This window comes from Balearica regulorum, chromosome 3 (genome assembly GCF_011004875.1).
Source record: "Balearica regulorum gibbericeps isolate bBalReg1 chromosome 3, bBalReg1.pri, whole genome shotgun sequence".
Lineage (NCBI taxonomy): Eukaryota > Metazoa > Chordata > Aves > Gruiformes > Gruidae > Balearica > Balearica regulorum.
The window spans coordinates 75,131,691-75,150,706 of NC_046186.1; the positions used below are offsets into that span (position 1 = coordinate 75,131,691).

General features: G+C 40.3%; 1 protein-coding gene across 1 annotated transcript in view; it reads right to left on the reverse strand.

Moving 5' to 3' along the window:
• The window catches only part of LOC104641633 (plasminogen), a 29,343-nt gene extending 11,016 nt beyond the window's left edge, over positions 1 to 18,327 (reverse strand). Inside the window, exons 1-12 of the mRNA XM_075748505.1 lie at positions 18,213 to 18,327; positions 15,313 to 15,448; positions 13,945 to 14,051; positions 8,902 to 9,016; positions 7,684 to 7,847; positions 7,045 to 7,174; positions 6,807 to 6,925; positions 5,198 to 5,360; positions 4,215 to 4,345; positions 3,214 to 3,373; positions 1,534 to 1,724; positions 390 to 538 (exon numbers count right to left, since the gene is read on the reverse strand). Of these exons, the coding sequence (XP_075604620.1) occupies positions 390 to 538; positions 1,534 to 1,724; positions 3,214 to 3,373; positions 4,215 to 4,345; positions 5,198 to 5,360; positions 6,807 to 6,925; positions 7,045 to 7,174; positions 7,684 to 7,847; positions 8,902 to 9,016; positions 13,945 to 14,051; positions 15,313 to 15,448; positions 18,213 to 18,261 (1,614 nt within the window). The 5' untranslated portion in view covers positions 18,262 to 18,327. The remainder of the gene's footprint in view (positions 1 to 389; positions 539 to 1,533; positions 1,725 to 3,213; positions 3,374 to 4,214; positions 4,346 to 5,197; positions 5,361 to 6,806; positions 6,926 to 7,044; positions 7,175 to 7,683; positions 7,848 to 8,901; positions 9,017 to 13,944; positions 14,052 to 15,312; positions 15,449 to 18,212) is intronic.
• Between the last annotated feature and the right edge of the window lie 689 nt (positions 18,328 to 19,016).

Genomic DNA, 19,016 nt, shown 5'->3' on the forward strand with positions numbered 1-19,016 from the left:
TGTTGGCCTAATCCTTCTTTCCTAAAGTTAGTGAGAGCAGCTTAGGTCAGGTCCAAGAATTTGCCAGTAGCCTGCTTAGTCTGTGACAAGCAGCAAAAGGCATTGCTTTGGGGTTTGCAGAAATCATGGAAGGCCTGTATGATTTCTTTTATGCTGCTTGCCTGTCAGCCTCAACCCCACAGTGTACCTCTGTGCTTGAAGTACCAACATCCTAGGTAATGTAAAGCGCATCCTGCCCTCTTCAATGCTATTACAGGTCTGAGCTATCAATGTGATGACTTCCAGATACGCTTAACCTGGTCTAGGAAGACTGAACATGAAGTGTTTACAAGGGTTCATGGAGAACAGAGACGTATTCGATGACACCAATGGCATTAGCAGCTGTTTACATTTTTATCCAGGCCTGCTCTTGGATGAGTCACGGGAGTGAAATATTTGTGGCTATGAGGTCTCTGAGAACTCCACTCTTGACAAGTCCTGCCCCTTCCAGTTTTTGCTACTGTGCCACGATAGTCTTTACCATTACCGTTAATGCAATCTGTGAAAAAAAGAGGAAAAGGAAATTACTGTTAGCTGATGGTTCTGTATGTGGTGGTGGTAAGCAGAAACAAGCCAGAGTAAGTACCTTTGGGACTTGCACACTCTCTAGTGTCTACAGCAGAAAGACAAAAATGTACCCTGTGATGTGATGATCTCTTAGCTTGTCAAGATGGATGTCTTCCTGGATGTACAGAGTAACTGAATTGGAAAAAAATTCAAGGAACTTCAGGCTAAACATTTACTGTAACATATTGCAACTACTTGAAAAGACTCCAAGATTCTTGCCAAGTTGGTATCAGTAAGCACCTTCCATGAGAGAAGCATATTTTTGAGTTACCAGCGTATCAGACTGAATGAGCAATTCTTGCTTCCAAGGATATTGTTTCAGGTACTTTCTTCTGCTGCACAAAAGTAAGAGTACACAGCTCCATTTAGGAAAGTGTCTTTTATCCAACCCTGCCGCCTTCCTTTGCAAAGTAAATAATCCGTGGAAAGTTCTACTATACATTCAGAAAAGTTAAACCACTTTGACCAACATGGACTATAAAGGAGAAAATGAAGCAGGATAGAGCAAAAACTTGTTTCTCTCGGTGCATACGTTCTGCAAAACATGGTTGCCTGTGAAAAATACAGCAAGCTAAGGTCAACCTCCTGAAAACATAAAGCACAGTACAAGCAAAATTCCTGTAACAACATTCACTGTGATTGTATTTCAACAGTACACAGCTACAGAAACACTTGAAATTTTGTTTATTTTCCTCTTGTTCCCCAAAATGAAAAAGATATTCTACAGAATGCACTGTAAAATGGTATAGGCTACAGAATATGAACTGACTAAACAGTACTTGCTGCAAAATTCACCAGTACAGATCTGAAAGCTGGAGGAGGGATGTGACAGTTATGTTGCAGCCCTACTCAAGAATAATTTTGATAGATTGCGATTTCCTTTACCCACAGACTCTACAGGACGTGACATTTATAGTCAGCTGTTACCAGATGTGGTGGGTGTAGTCAGGCCAACATTTTGTGCCGTCGTTACAGGGGGGTCATTTGGTGCAGGCTCTTGTGTACGATCATCACATCTCTTGAGATTGCAGTACTCCCATGTCACGCTGGGGTCAGTGGTGAAACACCAAGGGCTGTTATCACCATCTGGGTTTCTACAATAGTTGTCCCTCAAATCCCTGAAAAAATAAGTAGAAAAAATAAGTAAAAAAAATAAATAAAAAAATAAGTCAAGCTGCATAAGACTGAAAGTAATCACAGGAATATTTTGCCAAAAAGATGCGGATCTGTACTATGTAGAGAAAAATAAATTTATTAATTTTTTACTTATTGCCAGATATCCTATTACCAGCAAACACATTTATGGCTGTGATTTGAGTGGAGAGTTATATTTCACATGTACATTAGAGTCATGCATATGTTTATGCATAAGGAAACGTAATTCAACTACTGGCTTAAATTCTGGCTGTAATATGTCAATGTGCTGACTAGCTAAATACATGTCTGATATGCCAATAATTTCATTTCTAAGCACATATGTATAAGCATACACAATTGTGTGAATATGTGAATTAGTAATAAATATGCAGGAAGATCCATAGTACTGGTGGGCAATTATGCTTTTCCAAAATTTTTATTTTTAAATGTCAAAGGGTTCTTTATCATATGCTGAAGAATGGCAAACAAATACTTATACAAATGACCCCCCATCCCTCAAAAAACCCCACTTCTACTGAATTCAGTGGGAAGTAGAATTTCTCTCTTCAATAATTTGCAGAGTTACAGTATTTCCCCAACCTGATTCACAGCACAGCCACAGGATAAAAAAACCTGAAATGCTTTTTTTCTGAACATGCCAGAACAGATGAATTCCACATTTTCACAGCTTGATTTCATTTTTTTTTTAAAGTTTGTGAAAAACAGCATCCCCTCTGAGGATGTTCCAGTTTCAACACATCAGTATTTTTGATGCCAAAATATGACTGAAAATTTCCAAAAAAAAGAGGCATCATAAAGAAAGCAAAAAAATAGAAAAGTATCAACCTTCCTGCTTATACTTATAATCCACCAAGCAATGATGGATTTCCTAGCAATTGGCATCTTGTTGCTTTCCTACCCTTATTAACAACTGGCACATTAGTAATTATGATTAGCTCTCTAAGTCATCACTGGTCCAGTTTAGTTAATCTGAAGAAGACAAATCAAGGGGACAAATTCAGTGTATGCGATTCTGGGTGCCCAATTCCAACTACAAAAAAACATTTAAATGGCAGTTCTAATCATAATATATCTGACTGCATGTTTTGCAGCATAAATGCTGTGTTGTCCCCAGGTGCAATAAGTAGAAAGGCCACCACAAAGGTCTCAAATTCATAAACAAAATGCATATTTCAGCAGATGCCCAGACTTTGTATACAAGTCTCCCAGTGTTGGTTACAGAAGCTCAGATTTAAGAGTAAAGGGACACAACTGCATTTTACTCCGAATTTAAATAGAAGAAAACATAGTTTTTAAAAATGAGACTAATAGAAAATGTTCCTGCATCTTGGAAAAAATCTCTTTTATAGATACATTCCCTGACAGTGTTTTAAAGCGCAGATCTGCAAAGATAATACAATCAGCAATGGTGATTGTCAGATAAAGCAAGAAAACGCTAGATAAACATACGCATTTGGAAATCTGTCTGGGGTTTTTTCATGCCTGTGTGGGAACATGGAGTTCCAGGCCTGGCATTTCTTTCCCGATGCAGTGATGGAAGTTGTGCCGCGATAACTCTGGCCTTTTCCGCGATAGCACTCCTCTGACAGGGGAACCTGCACAGGCACATCTGCAGCAAACAACAGAAACTGGTCTTTTGCATCACAAATGTCCTTACTGAGCCAGGCACAAGAAAGCATCAAACACACAGGATGACAAAAACGAATTACACAGACAGTGTCCAGTGAGAGCATCACGGCCAGCATGAAAAGCAGAAGGGCATTTCTGAAGATATTTAGAATACTTTCACAGATTACCCTCATATGTCAGATGTCAGTCAGTGGAAGGTTCGCCCCTCAGTTTTGTTTTGGTATATATGAACATGTTCGAATTAAAGATCGGAAAGTTCACTTGAAAAATCCTTAAAGATTAGATGCTAGTGATTTTGTCCCAATATATTTCCAAATTGGACATTATGTTAAACTTTAATCTCTCTATTATCCTTTTGCTTGCACTAAGACTTTCTTGTTATTTTTTATGTTTAAATGAATGGATGTTTCAGATGAGATTTTTACTACTTTGGAAGATCCTGTCCTCTCTTTTGTGGCTACTTTCCAAAAATGACACTTCCTTTTATTTAGTACTTTCTCATTTCTTTAAATCTGTTTTTCATTTTTCAGTTAACTTGCTAAAAATGCCCTACCTTTAAGAAAAAAAGGAATATAAAAAATAAGCCTCTTTCATCCTGTAATTCTTCTGTTGGGTTAGCTGGTGATTAACACCCTTCACTGCATTTCCTTAACCATTGAACTCCAATATTTGGCAGGTTTTGTAACATGCCAAGCAGAAAAACTGCATTAACAACAGCGATAAAGTGACTGAAAAAAAAGATTTAACACATTTACAATGAGAAACAGTAAGTCTTTCACTGTTTTAAAGTCCTTATCTCAAGTACGCTCCACTATTCATACCAGCAATCCCCGGTTCTGCCCCATCGCAGTGGGGAATTGCACAATATTCCCACCGAACTCTGCTGTTGATGGTGTAGCACCAAGGCCTCTTCTCTCCGTCAGGGTTTCTACAGTAGTTTTCCTCTAAGCCCCTGAAACAGAAACACCAGCCTTAAACTACTCATAGAAATCAAGAGTTGTATGCAAGACAATTAACAACTACTGCATGCAGAACTCAACTCAGTGGTTACATCAACAGCCTTTGAATTTACAGTCTAAATGCTGATGATATATGAAGAACTTTTCCAATGCTTACACTTTCTGCTCTTCTTTTTGAGGCCAGTAAAAGCTGACTTCAAAACACAAGCCGTCGGTGTGCCTGACTGTTATGGTAAGAGCCAGGCGAGGCTGGGTGTCACGGACTGATCCTGGAAGGGTGTGCGTATAAGCACCGGTGCACGCCGCTCCCCTCTCCATCTGGGATGATGGACGGGGTTTCAGAAGCCCAGGAAAACTTGCAGGATCCATTTCATAACCCACAGGATCAAAATACAGAGCTAAACCCCTGCTCAGTCCCAGCTACCCTTGCCCATTGATAATGCTCTGGAAACCCAACTCCTCTGACCTTGGAGCACAAGGATGTATTGGAGCATCTTGGACCATGGAACATCGCTCTTCAGAAGAATAATGCATTGAAAGTGTGCCAAAACACAGCCAGGGGATTTTTAACATAAAAGTAGTAAATACTTATAACTGCATTGGGGTGTGGAGGAGACAGGTGAGACAAGTACCTGAGAATAAAGTGGCTGCTAAAACAAAAAAAAGGAATGCTGAAAAAAATTAAGGGCAAGACCTGAACAAAAGTAATTAGAGCTGACAAAAGGTGAGAAAACAGCTTATCAATTTAGCTGCAGAAAACTTGTGCTACTCTTGTCTCTGCATCTGGATCTATGAGGAACAACTAGGTTCTTTGTAATTCATTAAAATGATGAGGCTCAGCATACTTGCAGGGATATCTGTCAGGAATCCACCCATGTCTGTGTGGAAACTGTGTGTTCCAGTGCTGGCAGGCATTTCCCGATTCAGTGATGGCTATCCTGCCTCGATAGTCTTCTCCTTTCCCTGAAAGACACTGGGAGCCCAGGCCAGAGACTTGTGGGTATGTAGCTGTAACAGAAATTAAAAAAAAAAAAAAAAAGAAAAAGAAAAAGAAAAAGAATAAAATAAGAAACACAGCTAGACAGTGCTTTCAAACATATTAGAAACCCCTCTGTTTTCTGTAGTGTCGAACATGCATTTTTTTTTTATTTCAGCAGAGGTGACACTGGTTGAAAGCCATGGCAAAACCAAAGTGCACATTTTCACAAGCAGATCTCCTGTGTCTGCCTTTTTACAGCAGTCAGTAAATAACTTTGCTGGGTCAAGCCAGACTTTGTGCCTGCAGTCCCCTGAGAGCAGAGCTGGAAAGGCAGTAAGTAGTCCCGTACAGTCCTGTAAAAGCAAGTGAGATGAAGGGAGCGTGTTAATATAATACGCACAGGTAGTGTGGAAGGGCAGAAAGGATAAGGGCGAAGAAGAAATTGTGAGAGAACGCAAAACGGCCTTCAGAGCTGAGCCTCTGGAGTCAGTGAATTGGGAAAGCGGGGCAGAAGGAAGAGTGAAAGAAAATGAATTGGTCTGGCATGTGGGGAACAGCAAAGAATAACAATCAGAGGCACAGAACCTGCAGAGGGCAGAGAGAAAATGAATCTGCAGTGCATACCTATTATACATACTTTGCATATGGAATTTTCTGAAGAGACAAGTATGACTCTAAAAGGTTGGTCTGTTCCTTAAACTTTAAGTTTTAAGCACAAAATGGAGATGCTATGGTAACTTTCATAATTCACTTTATCATACAGAAGACTATAAATAGTCATTCTTCCATCTTAATTGAGCACACTGAGGTGAACTACATCTAGCAAACACATGCCACTGCTTAGAGCACTGGCAAGTGCAGATGCATAAGAAAGCAACCTCTAGAGATAAAAACACAATTTATTTTTTCTCAAAGTGCAGTCCAGTTCTACAAATGGCAATGCTAATCTTGTGATTCAGTGCTTTGGAAATGTCCAGATTTAGTGTGTTTAACTTAATGGGTTAAGCTAGCTCACTGATAAGTCAGGTTTTTCTCCTGAGACCTGAACTTGTTTCTCAGCATTTGTCCCTTGCTAAGAAAAAGGCAGTGCTGGCTAGACCCAGGTAAAATGTATGGCCACATGGTGGTTTAGGTGTTTTCCATGAGTTAACAGGTAAGCTGAAAACTACCACCTCATTTAACCTGAATGCCCTGCCTCTCAAGTAACTTGAAAAATAAGGTGGTTGAAGACAAATTAGTGTCTCCATAACATCTCTGGCATTATTGCACTTTGTGGCACCTGCATCCTCACTGACCTCACATGATCTTCTGTAACAGAAATTTAGTGAGTGGTTCTGCTTATTAATGTGCACTTTCCCTGGTTCGCAAGGATTTCCTCAGGTTACTCAGAACTGTGATTTCTTGTCTTTCCCCTGCCTGTATAATTTTAATGAGAAAAGCTAGCTTCTGGAGTGATCTCAGGAAATCAGACTCACAGCAAGAAGGAATGTTGCAATATTCCCAGCGTTTAGTAGGGCTGGTAGTGAAACACCAGGGCCGAAGTTCACCATCAGGATTACGGCAATAGTTCATCTTCAGATCTTTCTGTGGAAAACTGCACATTGAAAATTAAAGAGAAGCTGTTGAGTCAGCTATGGCCAGCTGTAGCGATTAGGCTGTCTGCAGGGTTTCCCAGACACTGCAGGAATGAATTCAGTGCTGAGCATGACTCACTGTTTCGAGGTAAATCCATGCATATGAGGCTCTTGGGCATCCCAGCGCTGGCACTCAAGCCCAGACTCTGTTCTGGAAACTTCTCCATGGTAGTCCTCACCATTACATTGCATGCACTCCACTGTAGGGCCTAGGCAGAATGAAAAGAAAGCAAAGTTTGCACCAGCCCGTGAATTCTGACCCTGATCCATTCATGGAAGACTGCACTGAAAGGAAAAGAGGATTTTGCTCCAGCTAATGATGAAAGGAATCCAGAAGAGCATGCATTACAGCCTAGTCAAATGAATAAAGCTTTAGGGATATGTGTCATTTGAAGGGAGGACTTTGTCATGTATCTGTATGTAATGATAGCAATCGGAGTTCTGTAACACAACACTTTGCTTTTGTTAAAATGAAATAAATTGCTAGGGGTAAGAGCAGGAAAATATCATCAAACGATTAAAAAATTTTAGTTCCTCCATATTTACAAAATTAGTTTGCTAACTGGAACCAATTAGGAAAATAACTTTTGTGTTGAGAACTTAAGTTCCAGCTAGATCTAAATTCACATTTGAAACCAATCTGCAATAATAAAACAAGAACAAATAGCAGAAATGATATCACCTACTCAAACACCCCTTCTCTGAAAAATAAATATACCTTCTCCAGTGTGCGTGACCTGGCCCTCACAGTCTGGGATGTTACAGTAATCAAATCTGGTACCAGGATCTGTTGTGTAACACCAGGGTCCTCTTTCATCCCCATCAGGATTTCTGCAGTAGTTTTCTTCCAATCCTGCATTGGGGTGTTTTTCAGGTGTATAACTGTAATAGTATTAAAATTCTATTTTAATTCCAGTAATTCAGTGGAGCAGAAGGGAAATGTCCAACTTCCTCAGCTAGCTGTGGGCTCTGATCGTCCACAGTAAAAATGAGACAAACAGATTCCCCATTGTAATCCGTAAATGAAACCTGGAAAACATTCCGTAACTACCATTACTAGTAGCTTCTCCCTAGGTTCCAGTTGCCAACAATGAGTGAGCTTACAGCCTGTAAGGACTATGACAGTCTCAAAAGACAATTATTGTCTTTAATACTTGCATCCAGCTAATCTAGTCAGCTCACTATGGCCTGTGGCTCTGTCATGTATTTTTCTTAATGTAGCTACTTTAGAGTAGTTAGTTAGTAGAGGCTATTCACCAAACACAACTGGATCCTAATATGCAGAGACTTTGAAGGAAGTGACCCTAGGCTTCTTCTTATAGCAAACCTCCCAGAGAAGACTAAATGGCTTTTAAACAAAAAATCTAAACAGGCACATCCAAGTTTCATTAGAATTACAACAAAAAATAATTTTTTAAACAGATAAAACTCCAACATAGAGCAGAGAAAATAGGACTTCTGTTTCCACACTTGCTTCAGCGAGCCCAATGGCAGTCAGCCCTGGGCAGGTCCCTTTGGCACTTTGATACTTTGAGGATGTTTCTTCTTGACTGTCTGGATGGCAGGCAGAGGGTCATAAAGCTGGACAGATACCATTGCTTTCTCTTTTCACACCTCATACAGAAGAGAGAAATTATGGCCCCACTGTCACCTATAGCAAAATTTTCATCATGTGTTGATAGGAACATTTCACCTTCTCAAGAGGCCCAGCATTTAGACATAACTCCTCTAGCTGACAATGCACCCTTTCCTTACCCAGATCATTGCAGTTCTCTGCTAGTAGAGTCAAAAGTAACAAGAAAGATGAAGATAAGGTTGTCTTAAAAAATCACCTGGCTTTGGTAACAAGCCCTATAAAGTTGTTTATACGGATGAGGTTGGGGAAGCTTGGAAGAGATTCAGAACAACATGAAGACAAATATAAATAAGGCCATACTTTGGGTTGTGGGGTGTTTTTTCTGCCCACTTCTGGCATGGAGTACCTCTCCGAGTTTTGGCTTCCATTCCTCTGTAGTCCTTCCCAATCCCTCTTTTACATTGCAGAAGGTAAACTGAAATGGAATTGACTTTATTAATTCAATGGTGTTACAACATTCGTCTCTTGAAACTGACGAATCTGTCAATATAACAGAAATATAACTCTGAAAATATAACTCTGAAGTTCATCAGTTCATGATAACCATGTTTTACCCATGTTTTGAACCTCTTGTGCATGCAAACACAAATGTGATCCCATAAGGCATTTTAAAACAATTTAGTTACCAACTACTAGGCAACTACAGAGGAAAATTCCTGAAGCATTTTTATACAGCTAATAAAATCTAGTTAAGAAAACAGGTATACCAAGTTACAATTGGTTTTGACATGTATAAAATGTACGCTTATACTATCATACTCCTGGGATTAAAAGGATGGTCTTTTGCCAGCAGCTGGAGATTCTTTGAAATGCATTGTTCATAAGTATGTTTGCAGTGTGGGTGTCATGCAACTATCTCTTCAAGCCAGAAAATTTTTAGTTATCAAAATATGTTTGTCACATAAGTGGCCCCCAAACTTTTGATTCCTCTTAGCCTCAGACTCCCATGTACTTTCTAGTGGGATTCCAAGGTAGAGAGAATGCAAAACATGTTGATGATGCTTTTATTGGCAATAGACACTGAAAAATCTCCAGTTATTGTGGGGAGTAACCCTGATTTCCCCTTCCAGCAATTTGCTTGCATAAGAAGGATCCCCCTAAACCCCAAAATATAAAATGGAAATGTTAGCACAAGAGACCAATTTGATAGGAAAAGCTGAGCCTTGTTTGGACACCTTGCAAGAGTTACTGCTGTCACAGTGTGTGGCTGGGACTACGGATGTCTGTGCCGCGTGTCTTACCAAAGGGGAGCTGCTGCCTGGTTGTCAGGGTACTACTGAAATGCCCAAAAGTCTTGTCACTGCTGCTTCCACACTGGTACTCCAGTAGCAGTTCCCAACATGACCATCTCTGCTCAATAGCTTTGGTATTTGATCCCTCTTAAACAGCATTTTTAGTAACATTGCTTCTTTCTGTTCAATCCACAAAGTCTCTTTTACTTTTCTGTCCTGTACAGGAGTTCGCTGTGCTGGCCTATAACAACTGATAGTCTGTGTTCCTCAAAAGAGAGATGAGATCAAAAGCCAAACTACATGTCAAGGCAAAATTAAGGTTTGACTGGGGAAACTGCTCTGTAAAGAAGAAGTCTCTAACCAAGTTCTTAAGAAATGTTTCAGTGACTAAGTGCCAAAACTTTGATTATTACCCCTACAAGAGGGTAAGAATCCCAGATGGCCATTGAGCTAGTAAAAACGCCGTGGTTCTTAAACTCTGAGAGGCCAATTAGAACCAAAGGAAAAGGCACTCTTGGAGGTGTGGGTGGGAAGAAATCTGACACAACATAATGTAGTGAGCATGGCCCACAAAAGCCATGTATCTGGGCCTTGTGGATTATTCCTACTATTAACAAGGAAGCTGTAATCAGAAGAGGATTCCTTATACAGGGTTTTGCCATTAACATAGGGAAAGTAAAATTATAACTGCTAGACATATATTCATGAAGTTGCCTTCGTAACTATGGACAATCCAGAGCATGGTCTGCATAAAGATCCCAAAGTGTCTGTGGTGGGGTAAAATGTGAGTGCTTAACATTGGGTGACCCAGCACAGCCACGCAAACTCTTACACTCACAGAGGAGTGAAGCTTTTGGTTTTAAAGTAGATGTTTTGTACAGATATTTTGAATCCAATCCCAAAGATAATAAGCTCTGGCAAAGGCTGAGGCCAGAGCAGCCATTACAAACTCCAAAGTCTGAGTCAGGCATAGGTGGGACTGCACAGTCACCATGAACCTAAGGGAGTGGCAGAGTCACAAAATGTCCTGGAGATTCCTTTCTCCAGGCAGAACAGATGCCATCATATCTCAGCAGAAAGGAGTTTTACAGCAGCTGTTTCCTGGTGCTGAGGAGTCATGGTGGGGACAGAAAACTTTTCTAAGAATTAAGGAAATTAAATGTCTTTATCTGCAAATTCAAGTTCGGGCTGGGTGACGCTGGTTGTGATAATTAGATTGCTTCTAGGAAGATGAGTCTCACTTTTGAGAGTACAATGCACTTTAACAGCCTTTTGGGAAATATCTCTGGTTTGAGGTGGATTGGGGCTATTACAGACACCAAATTATCCAGAGACTTCACAGATTTGTTGGCAGTGGTAGCTGTGAGTTTCAGAAGGAATGAGATAGTCTTTTATTCCTGCTAGTGAAAAATAGAAGGAAGATGACTCTACGTCCTCTGTTTGAAAAAAAAGATCTGGCTGCCTTAAGGCTTGGGTATATGGGTTGGGTCATTTCAAAGAACCACCACCATTAGCCCGAGGATAAAATAGGGAAAGAGAACATAGATTGCACATGAAGGGATTTGGTATCTATGACCTATTGTCCAATCTGTGGCAGTGCCTGATTGCAGCTTTCAGTGACACTGATAGATGCTAAGTATGAAGGAGGCTTGATTTCTGCTCAGTCTGCGGTGGGAGATGAGAAGAGCCAGCCTCTACTTTAAAATGATCAGAAAAGGTCTCCCAGTCACATCAAAGGACTGGTAACTCTGCAGAAGGGCTGCAGATGAACGTGCCTGCTCTGGCAGCCCACACAGTGATGGTAGTGAAGGCAAGAGAGGTGGCTGCCCACCATGCTTATGTGGGACACTTAGCTTCACCCTGCAGAAAGACAGCAGGTAACCATGTCTCTGTCCTGGGCCTGACACTCGGACAAGTGCCGCCATTCATGGGGGACCCACTGCCATGACAGGGACCTACAGGCTGATTAGCTGGTCCCTCCGTGTAAGGAATTAGACACGGTGTCTTCTCCTGCAATGGACTCACATGGTGACATTTCCTTCAGTCCTGGTCATGGCCAGGAAGGAAAAGCTGCGCTTCCAAGAGAGTGGGGAGACAGGGGAGCAGACCCATATCTAACCCTACAGTTTCAGTTAAGGATAAAAAAAAACCAAGACAAATCCATTCTGAAGAATGAGAAGGTGCCAAGCTAGGCCTTTTTTTCTGCAGGAAAAGGTGGCTCCAATGGGGGGACGAGCAGCAGAGCTGCTGACTAAATTTCTAGATGACATGTGTTCAGGAAGGTCACTGGGATGAACACTGAGGCTGGAGGCACCAGGTCTGTCTTCCAGGGAATAGCTTTGGGGGAGGCAGACAAGAAAGAAGCCAAGCAGTGCTGTCTACTTTTCCTGAGAGGCCAAGGCTCCTGTGTATAAAATCAAGTCTTTTGCTGCTGACATGAGAATCAGATGTTTGTCCTCAGATGTTTCAGATGTTTGGAAGAGCTTGGACAACAGCAAGCAATGTAAAAGGGCTCTGATGAAGTTAGGGATATTGTCTTGATTTGTACGAATTTAAGCTGGAGTTAATGTCTGGCCCTCTGTGACAGCACATAATTAGGGTCAATGAAAATTATTTATTCACTTAGAAGGGCTAATTTCAATTTAATAATTAATGACTTGTGCACAAGTCTATTTGCTTTCAGCATATGCAGAGAAATTTACAGAGCGCATATTCCTCCTTTATCCTGTTTTAACCTCAAAGGAAAACTCCAATTTTTTACTTCAGTTAAAAAAAAAAAAAATCACACTTAAAATGTTGAGGCATTGGCTACACCCATTATTCTACAGATATGTCACTTGTTCCAGAAATTATTTGGCTGAACCTGCTGCAATATTCTTCTGTACTGGTGACTCACACATCAATGGTCTATGAAGAACATGCGAAAAATAAAAGTGGAGAAGAGCTCTCCATAGGCTTTAGACTTGTGAGGTGTGTTACTGAGGCGGGAGGGGATGTGACTGTAGAGCTAAAACCTTTTGATCAAAACAACTGTAACAGTGGTTTCGCCTTTTAAAATAGGAAGGAATCCGACCATAAAAATGCTCAAGAATCAAGCAGTACGCTTCAAATTCTAGCTTTCAAGGCTTTAGCAATCTGTCCGAGCCAAACATAAACTGCAAGTTCAGGAACACTGGTGAGAAAATCCACTTGTCATTGGCGTAGAAAGAAGACACCAAGGAACCCATATTGCACAATAAGAACAAAACGCCACTGGCTGATAATCAGCTAGAGGTTAAGCTGGTACTTACTGAAGTTAGATATTACATAGGGAGCTGCACCCGGTGCCGTGAACCTGGCAACCCATTATCCAGTCTAGTAGCAGCAGAATTAGGATACAGCTGTTTAAACGTTAACATTCTAGCTTTTTCTTATGTTTGGGCCAGATCTCCAGCAGAAGTTAATGAATTCGTCAGAATTGTATCAGTTTATACTAGTTGGGAACTTGGACATGAACTGCTTTCTTTTTCAAACTTTGATATGGCAAAGGGGATCTGCACCATGACTATTCATGCCGTTTCAGTTTTCTGTGTATCTTTCAAATGCTTCAGAATTGTAAAGACATTGAAAATGTATTTTCAAACGAACTGAAATGTTCTTACAAGAAATGTTGACTATTGATCTTATATATTAATTAGTAATAGGAGCTTTCTTTTTTCCCAGAAGAGTAATTGAATTTAGTGTTTGTGACTGCATTATCTATGTTCCCACAAAACTTATGAAGATAGCCTACTTAGAATTTATATTTTCCAGCTATATAACATCTATTAAAAACTTATAAAAGCATTAATTAATTAATTAATTCAAAAAATAATCTTAAACCAAGCCGCTTATCTGAGCCTGCCATACAATAAGAATTAAGTATAAACAAACCAGCTTACAAAATGTGAACATTTGATTATAATTTTAAAAAAACCCCCAACAACCAAACACTGCAATTATCAGCCAATACAATATTTTAGTTAAATAATTCTTGACTGAGTTATTACACAGAAAATTAGAGAAGTAGTAGAGAAGTAGAGTAGTAGAGTAATAGAGAGGTAAAGTAGTAGTAGTCTTACTATATACATACTTTTCTTCTCATAAAGAACTGCTTCTGTGCTGTTGAATGTCACTGTCATTTTGGCATTTTCAGCCAGTGTTAAACACTGTAGCTTCTTCCTGGTGAATAGGAAGGCCCTGTTGAAATTGAGAAGGAAGCAATATTGACATACGAAGCAATATTTTTAATTCAATTCAAATTATTCAGCTCATAATTGGTTTTCTATAAATTATTAATTTACTAGCACTGTCTTGTATCCATTTATATCTTTCAGGTACTGCACTCAGTATTTGAGACACTGCGTAAGAGACTGATATTTTCTACTGCTCTGAGGTGGCTGACTTTTTCAGGATGTGTGACTAAGTGAGTAAGTTACTGTGTGGGAAACTAGTTACTGCATTTGCAAAACGTTATCAACGGCATCCTCGCTGCTCAGGTTAGCGCCTTTCCCTACAACAAATGAGAAAATTCTCACCCTTCTTTTGTGAAACAAGGCAGCGTCCAGCTTAAGAGGTGTAAGTAGTTCCCCACATAACATTGGGTAAGAGCAGGAACTTGAGCATTGTCCTGGTTACAGCTGGGGTAGAGTTACTTTTCTTACTAGCAGCGGGTATAGTGCTGTGGTTTGGATTTAGGATGAGAATAATGTTGATAACACACTCATGGTTTTAGTTGTTGCCAAGCAGTCAAGGACTTTTCAGCTTCTCGTACAGGCCTGCCAACGAGAAGGTAGGGGGTGCCCAAGAAGCTGGGAGGGGGCACAGCCAGGACAGCTGACCCAAACTGGCCACAGGGATATTCCATACCATATGACATCATGCTCTGTATATAACTGGGGATTGGCCAGGAGCTGGTGCGGCTCAGGAACTAGCAGACCATCGGCTTCAGGTGGTGAGAAATGGTGCTGTTCATCACTTGTTTTGCATATTCTTTTTTAAAACTATTATTATTATTATTATTATTGTTACTACTACTACTACTACTACTACTACTACTACTACTACTACTACTACTACTACTACTATCTTCCTTTTCTGTGTTATTAAACTGTCTTTATCTCAACCCACAAGTTTTACCTTTTTTTCTTTTTGATTCTCTCCCCCATCCCACTGAGGGGGGTAATGAGTGAATGGCTGCGTGGTTGTTAGCTGCCTGCTGGGTTAAACCACGACCACATTAGCTATAGAATGAGTAATACATAGCAAATCCATCCTTTACTTGACATTATGGTAATTTATGGGTGGCAATAAGCCACAAGCTAAAGGCACAGGCATGGGCGACAGTGCTGTAAGCAGAGCTGCAGCAGCATGGGGATGTTGGTTCTCAGCAGCAGTAGGAAAATATCATTGATATGCACTCACTCACAATGACATAGTTTTAAGATTCAACAGAAATTACCTGCAATTAAAATTTCTTTCTGCTTCACATTTCTCTGCACATTCTTTTTCATTATTTGTCTTGTAAAATTGTTTATTTCGAGTAAGTATCCAAACACCATCTGTTCTTAAGTAGTCATCCAGTATATCTCCTTTCACTACAAGGGAAGAAAAAGAATCAGACATTAAAAATGAGAATGTTGCAGTTAAGAAGACCTGTGACTTGGAGTCCCATTTTTCATGTTTTCACAGGTGAAAGCACCATTTATTTTGTGTAATTCTGTGTAAAACATGATAAACTCTGAGGAAATTTCTGTCTCCTGACACAATCCCAGCTGTATGACTGGAACATGTAATAGGAAAAAAGAGTGGGAGAGAGCTGTAGAGAAGCAGCTCTGGATGGAGTTATGTATGGGTTTGAAGCTGAGAACAAGAAATATGAAACAAGAGTAGGAGGGACTGGAGAGAGGGATTAAATAGTGTCAAACAAACACCAGTCCGAGAAAGGGAAGTGAGATCAATATTAAAGTTTTGGAGAAGCATGAATTGGGAGGATGTGAGATTATGACCTCCCATGTGGATGATGCAATCACTACAGTTTTACTGGTCACTGAATAGTTGTTTGTCCTAAGATGTCTTGCCCCAGAGCAAGAAACCTCAATCATGAGATGACTATATAGTCTTTTACATTGGACACCATTATTTTTGTTGTAATGGGTTGAGCAGACTTAATAATGAATTCATCAGGCTGCATCTCTGTTGCAGCAAATTAACCCAAGATTTTAAATTAGTAAATCAATTAGTATTATTATATCTGAAAGCTGCATGTGCATAAGCTGTATAGGATGCACCTGCTAATACATTTAATGCTTAGCTTCAAAATGTTGTTGCTCACAATGGAGTTTGCCATCTAACTGATTTTTCCTTTTATGTCTATAAAGATTCTATGTTTCTCTTCCTATTTCTACAAAAGTTTATTTCCATATCCAGCTCAGGTTACAAAGTTGCGGAAGTGACATGGTTTAATGATGTCACTTTTCAAGCTAGATTATTATTGCCAGACACAGGAAATTCATATTACGATCAGTTCACTGCAACATCACTCCAGTGTAATTAACAACCATGACATAGAGGTCATCCATCACCTACCTCCACATGACACATATTCATATAAAATAGAAGGTATTTGAACCACTAATGAAAATAAGATGATTAATTGCCTGAAGGCAATCTTCTGTAACTGTTTGCAGAGTTGACTCAATGCTATAAAATCTACATGTCTTAAGAGATCCCTGACAATGAGGCCTCCCAGATCTAATCCTACTGTTAGAGTAGGACTACGTGGAGCACCAACAGCCTACCAATTTCTCCTGATGCACTCAGCAAACAACTGTTTCCTCTCCTGACCCTTTTCCCAAGCTAACCGAGGCCACTGTTCCAGAATTGCAGGGGACCGCAATAGGAAAATATTACTTTCCAAACTTTATTGGCTCATCTTAAAACTATGTGTTTGTCCAAAGAGCTCTATTTTGGATACCATTCCTTTTCAGTGACCATAAAAAAGGTTTTATTTCAGATGGTTTAAGAATGAACACACTAGATTTTGTATGACGTGCATAAGATACAAGACAGTACAGATTGGCAGAAGCTTAGATAACAGAAAAAGTGACATTATTTGCCTGAAAAAACACTGCAAAGTGTAAACTTAAAAAAAGAATATAATATATTTAAAAATGCAGCAGGAAATGTATTATTCTGGCTAACATGCAAGTCTTTATAAACCCAGATATGACACATGATAATTGAACAGAATATTTAAACATATGTGAGCAAACCAATTTCTTCTTTTACATATGTATCTTTCCAGACTTGACCAGTACTAATGCAGAAGACATAAAAAATAGTTGTAAGGCATTTTCGTGGACCATAACTTTGGAGCAAGTGAGTTAGATCTGACAACAATGAGCAAATAAAAATCACTTTATCATCTCTTTTATAACCCAGCACAATCATACCATGACACGTCCCCATTATTGTGTCATATTAAATGTCTGAGCTATTAGAAAATCATATAAAGTGTACTGACACATTTTTAATGGTAATTTTAAAAAGTCATTTAAGGACTATACAATGATATGCAATGTTAAAGTACTAGACAATATGATATCTGATTGAAATCGGATTTAAATATATACTACACGTGGAATATTTATTTACCAAATTTGTAGGTGAGCTTGAAATTCATACATTACCTTTAGTGGAACACCTATCTTCTTCTGAAGTTGTACAAAATAATTCTGGACATATTCTTGGAAAAGTTGATCTAGGTTACTAAAGATTAGATTTCCAAATACTGCCCCCAGGAAAACAAGGGAGAATATTTTCTTGTGTTTGACACCAAAAAATGTGGAATTGCTGGAATATAAAGGAGCTTTTTCATTCTTAATTTTGTTTTAAATATTTCATTTAAGAACTTTAAAACTCCTATCATACAGGATGAAAATCAGGATCACTGTGCTTAGCAATGCTTGGCAGTAAAAACAGCTTTAGCACTTGGTCCAAAGCCTGCAGGAACCAGAGACAGCCATCTCCCTGACTGCTACGGGTTTTGCAGCAGGCCTTGGGGCGGCTTTCCCAGGGTGCCCCCATGTCTGGCCATGAGGCATGTTTGCAGGGAGCCATTAGTTCCCCACGCAGACACCGAGGCGGTCGCTCTTCTGGTGTCTCTAACGAACGCAACGCTGGAGCAACCAAAGCCCTGGCTTTGTTCAACAGCAACTCTCGCTGGCCAGCGAGCCCCAAATCCGTCGTCGTCCAGGTAAGTGGCGACACAGAGACTCGGGGACCTACCTTCACCAAGTGGAGCCTGCAAGCGTTTGGCCCCCGTCTCCCCTAGGCAAGCGGAAGGCAAAGGACTCTTACCTGAGCTGAGCAAGAAAAGAAAGAGAAAGGCGGCTTTGCTAATCCCCATTTTGGCCCAGCTGGAGGGTGCTGGAAGTTGTGTGTGTCGGTGCACAAAGTTTTATTGACTCGCACTGGAGTGAGGCAGCATCAAACAAACAAGGCAGGCAGGTTAAGTTAATCATTCTCCCATGCTGTGACCCCCTTTGCCGTGGTGTGGCCATTCAAGCAACCTTGAATTGGATGGATTACCAAATCGGACTCCATCATTTGTACCGGATGCTAGGAAATGTGAAGGCGCTCTCTTGTTTTGCGGGGCATGTTTTTGTTCTCAGATTGCTTGGCCTCACTTTGCTAAGGTAAAGATGGGGATCACAGTGGTGGAAAGTATGGGAACCCAGGCACAATCTAGTTCTATACAGTCCTGTATATTCAGCTTTAGGTTCCAATGGCATTTTCAGTCACAGATGTCCACTGCTTAGGTTGGAACTGCTTTTGAGTTATGCTTTTGTGTAAGCCAGTCCCAAAACCAGATTCTGATAATGCTAACTCTGTACCAGAATTTCTTTCAACAATTGCCACGTCCTTCCTGGGGGGAAAGAAGGTTCCTTTCCTCAGCTGTTTCCCATTTCTGGGTTGGTTTTTGTTGTTCATGACTTGGGAGGCAGCGTTCACTTTGATTCAGTCTATTATGTGTCTTTGCCCTCCAGGGACACCCACCAGATGTCAGGGTGCATGCTGGGTGCCCCACACATTTCAGCAACACCACCTCCATCACCCCCACGGGGCTCAGCTAAGGCAAGCCAGGCATTCCCAGCCAGAGTG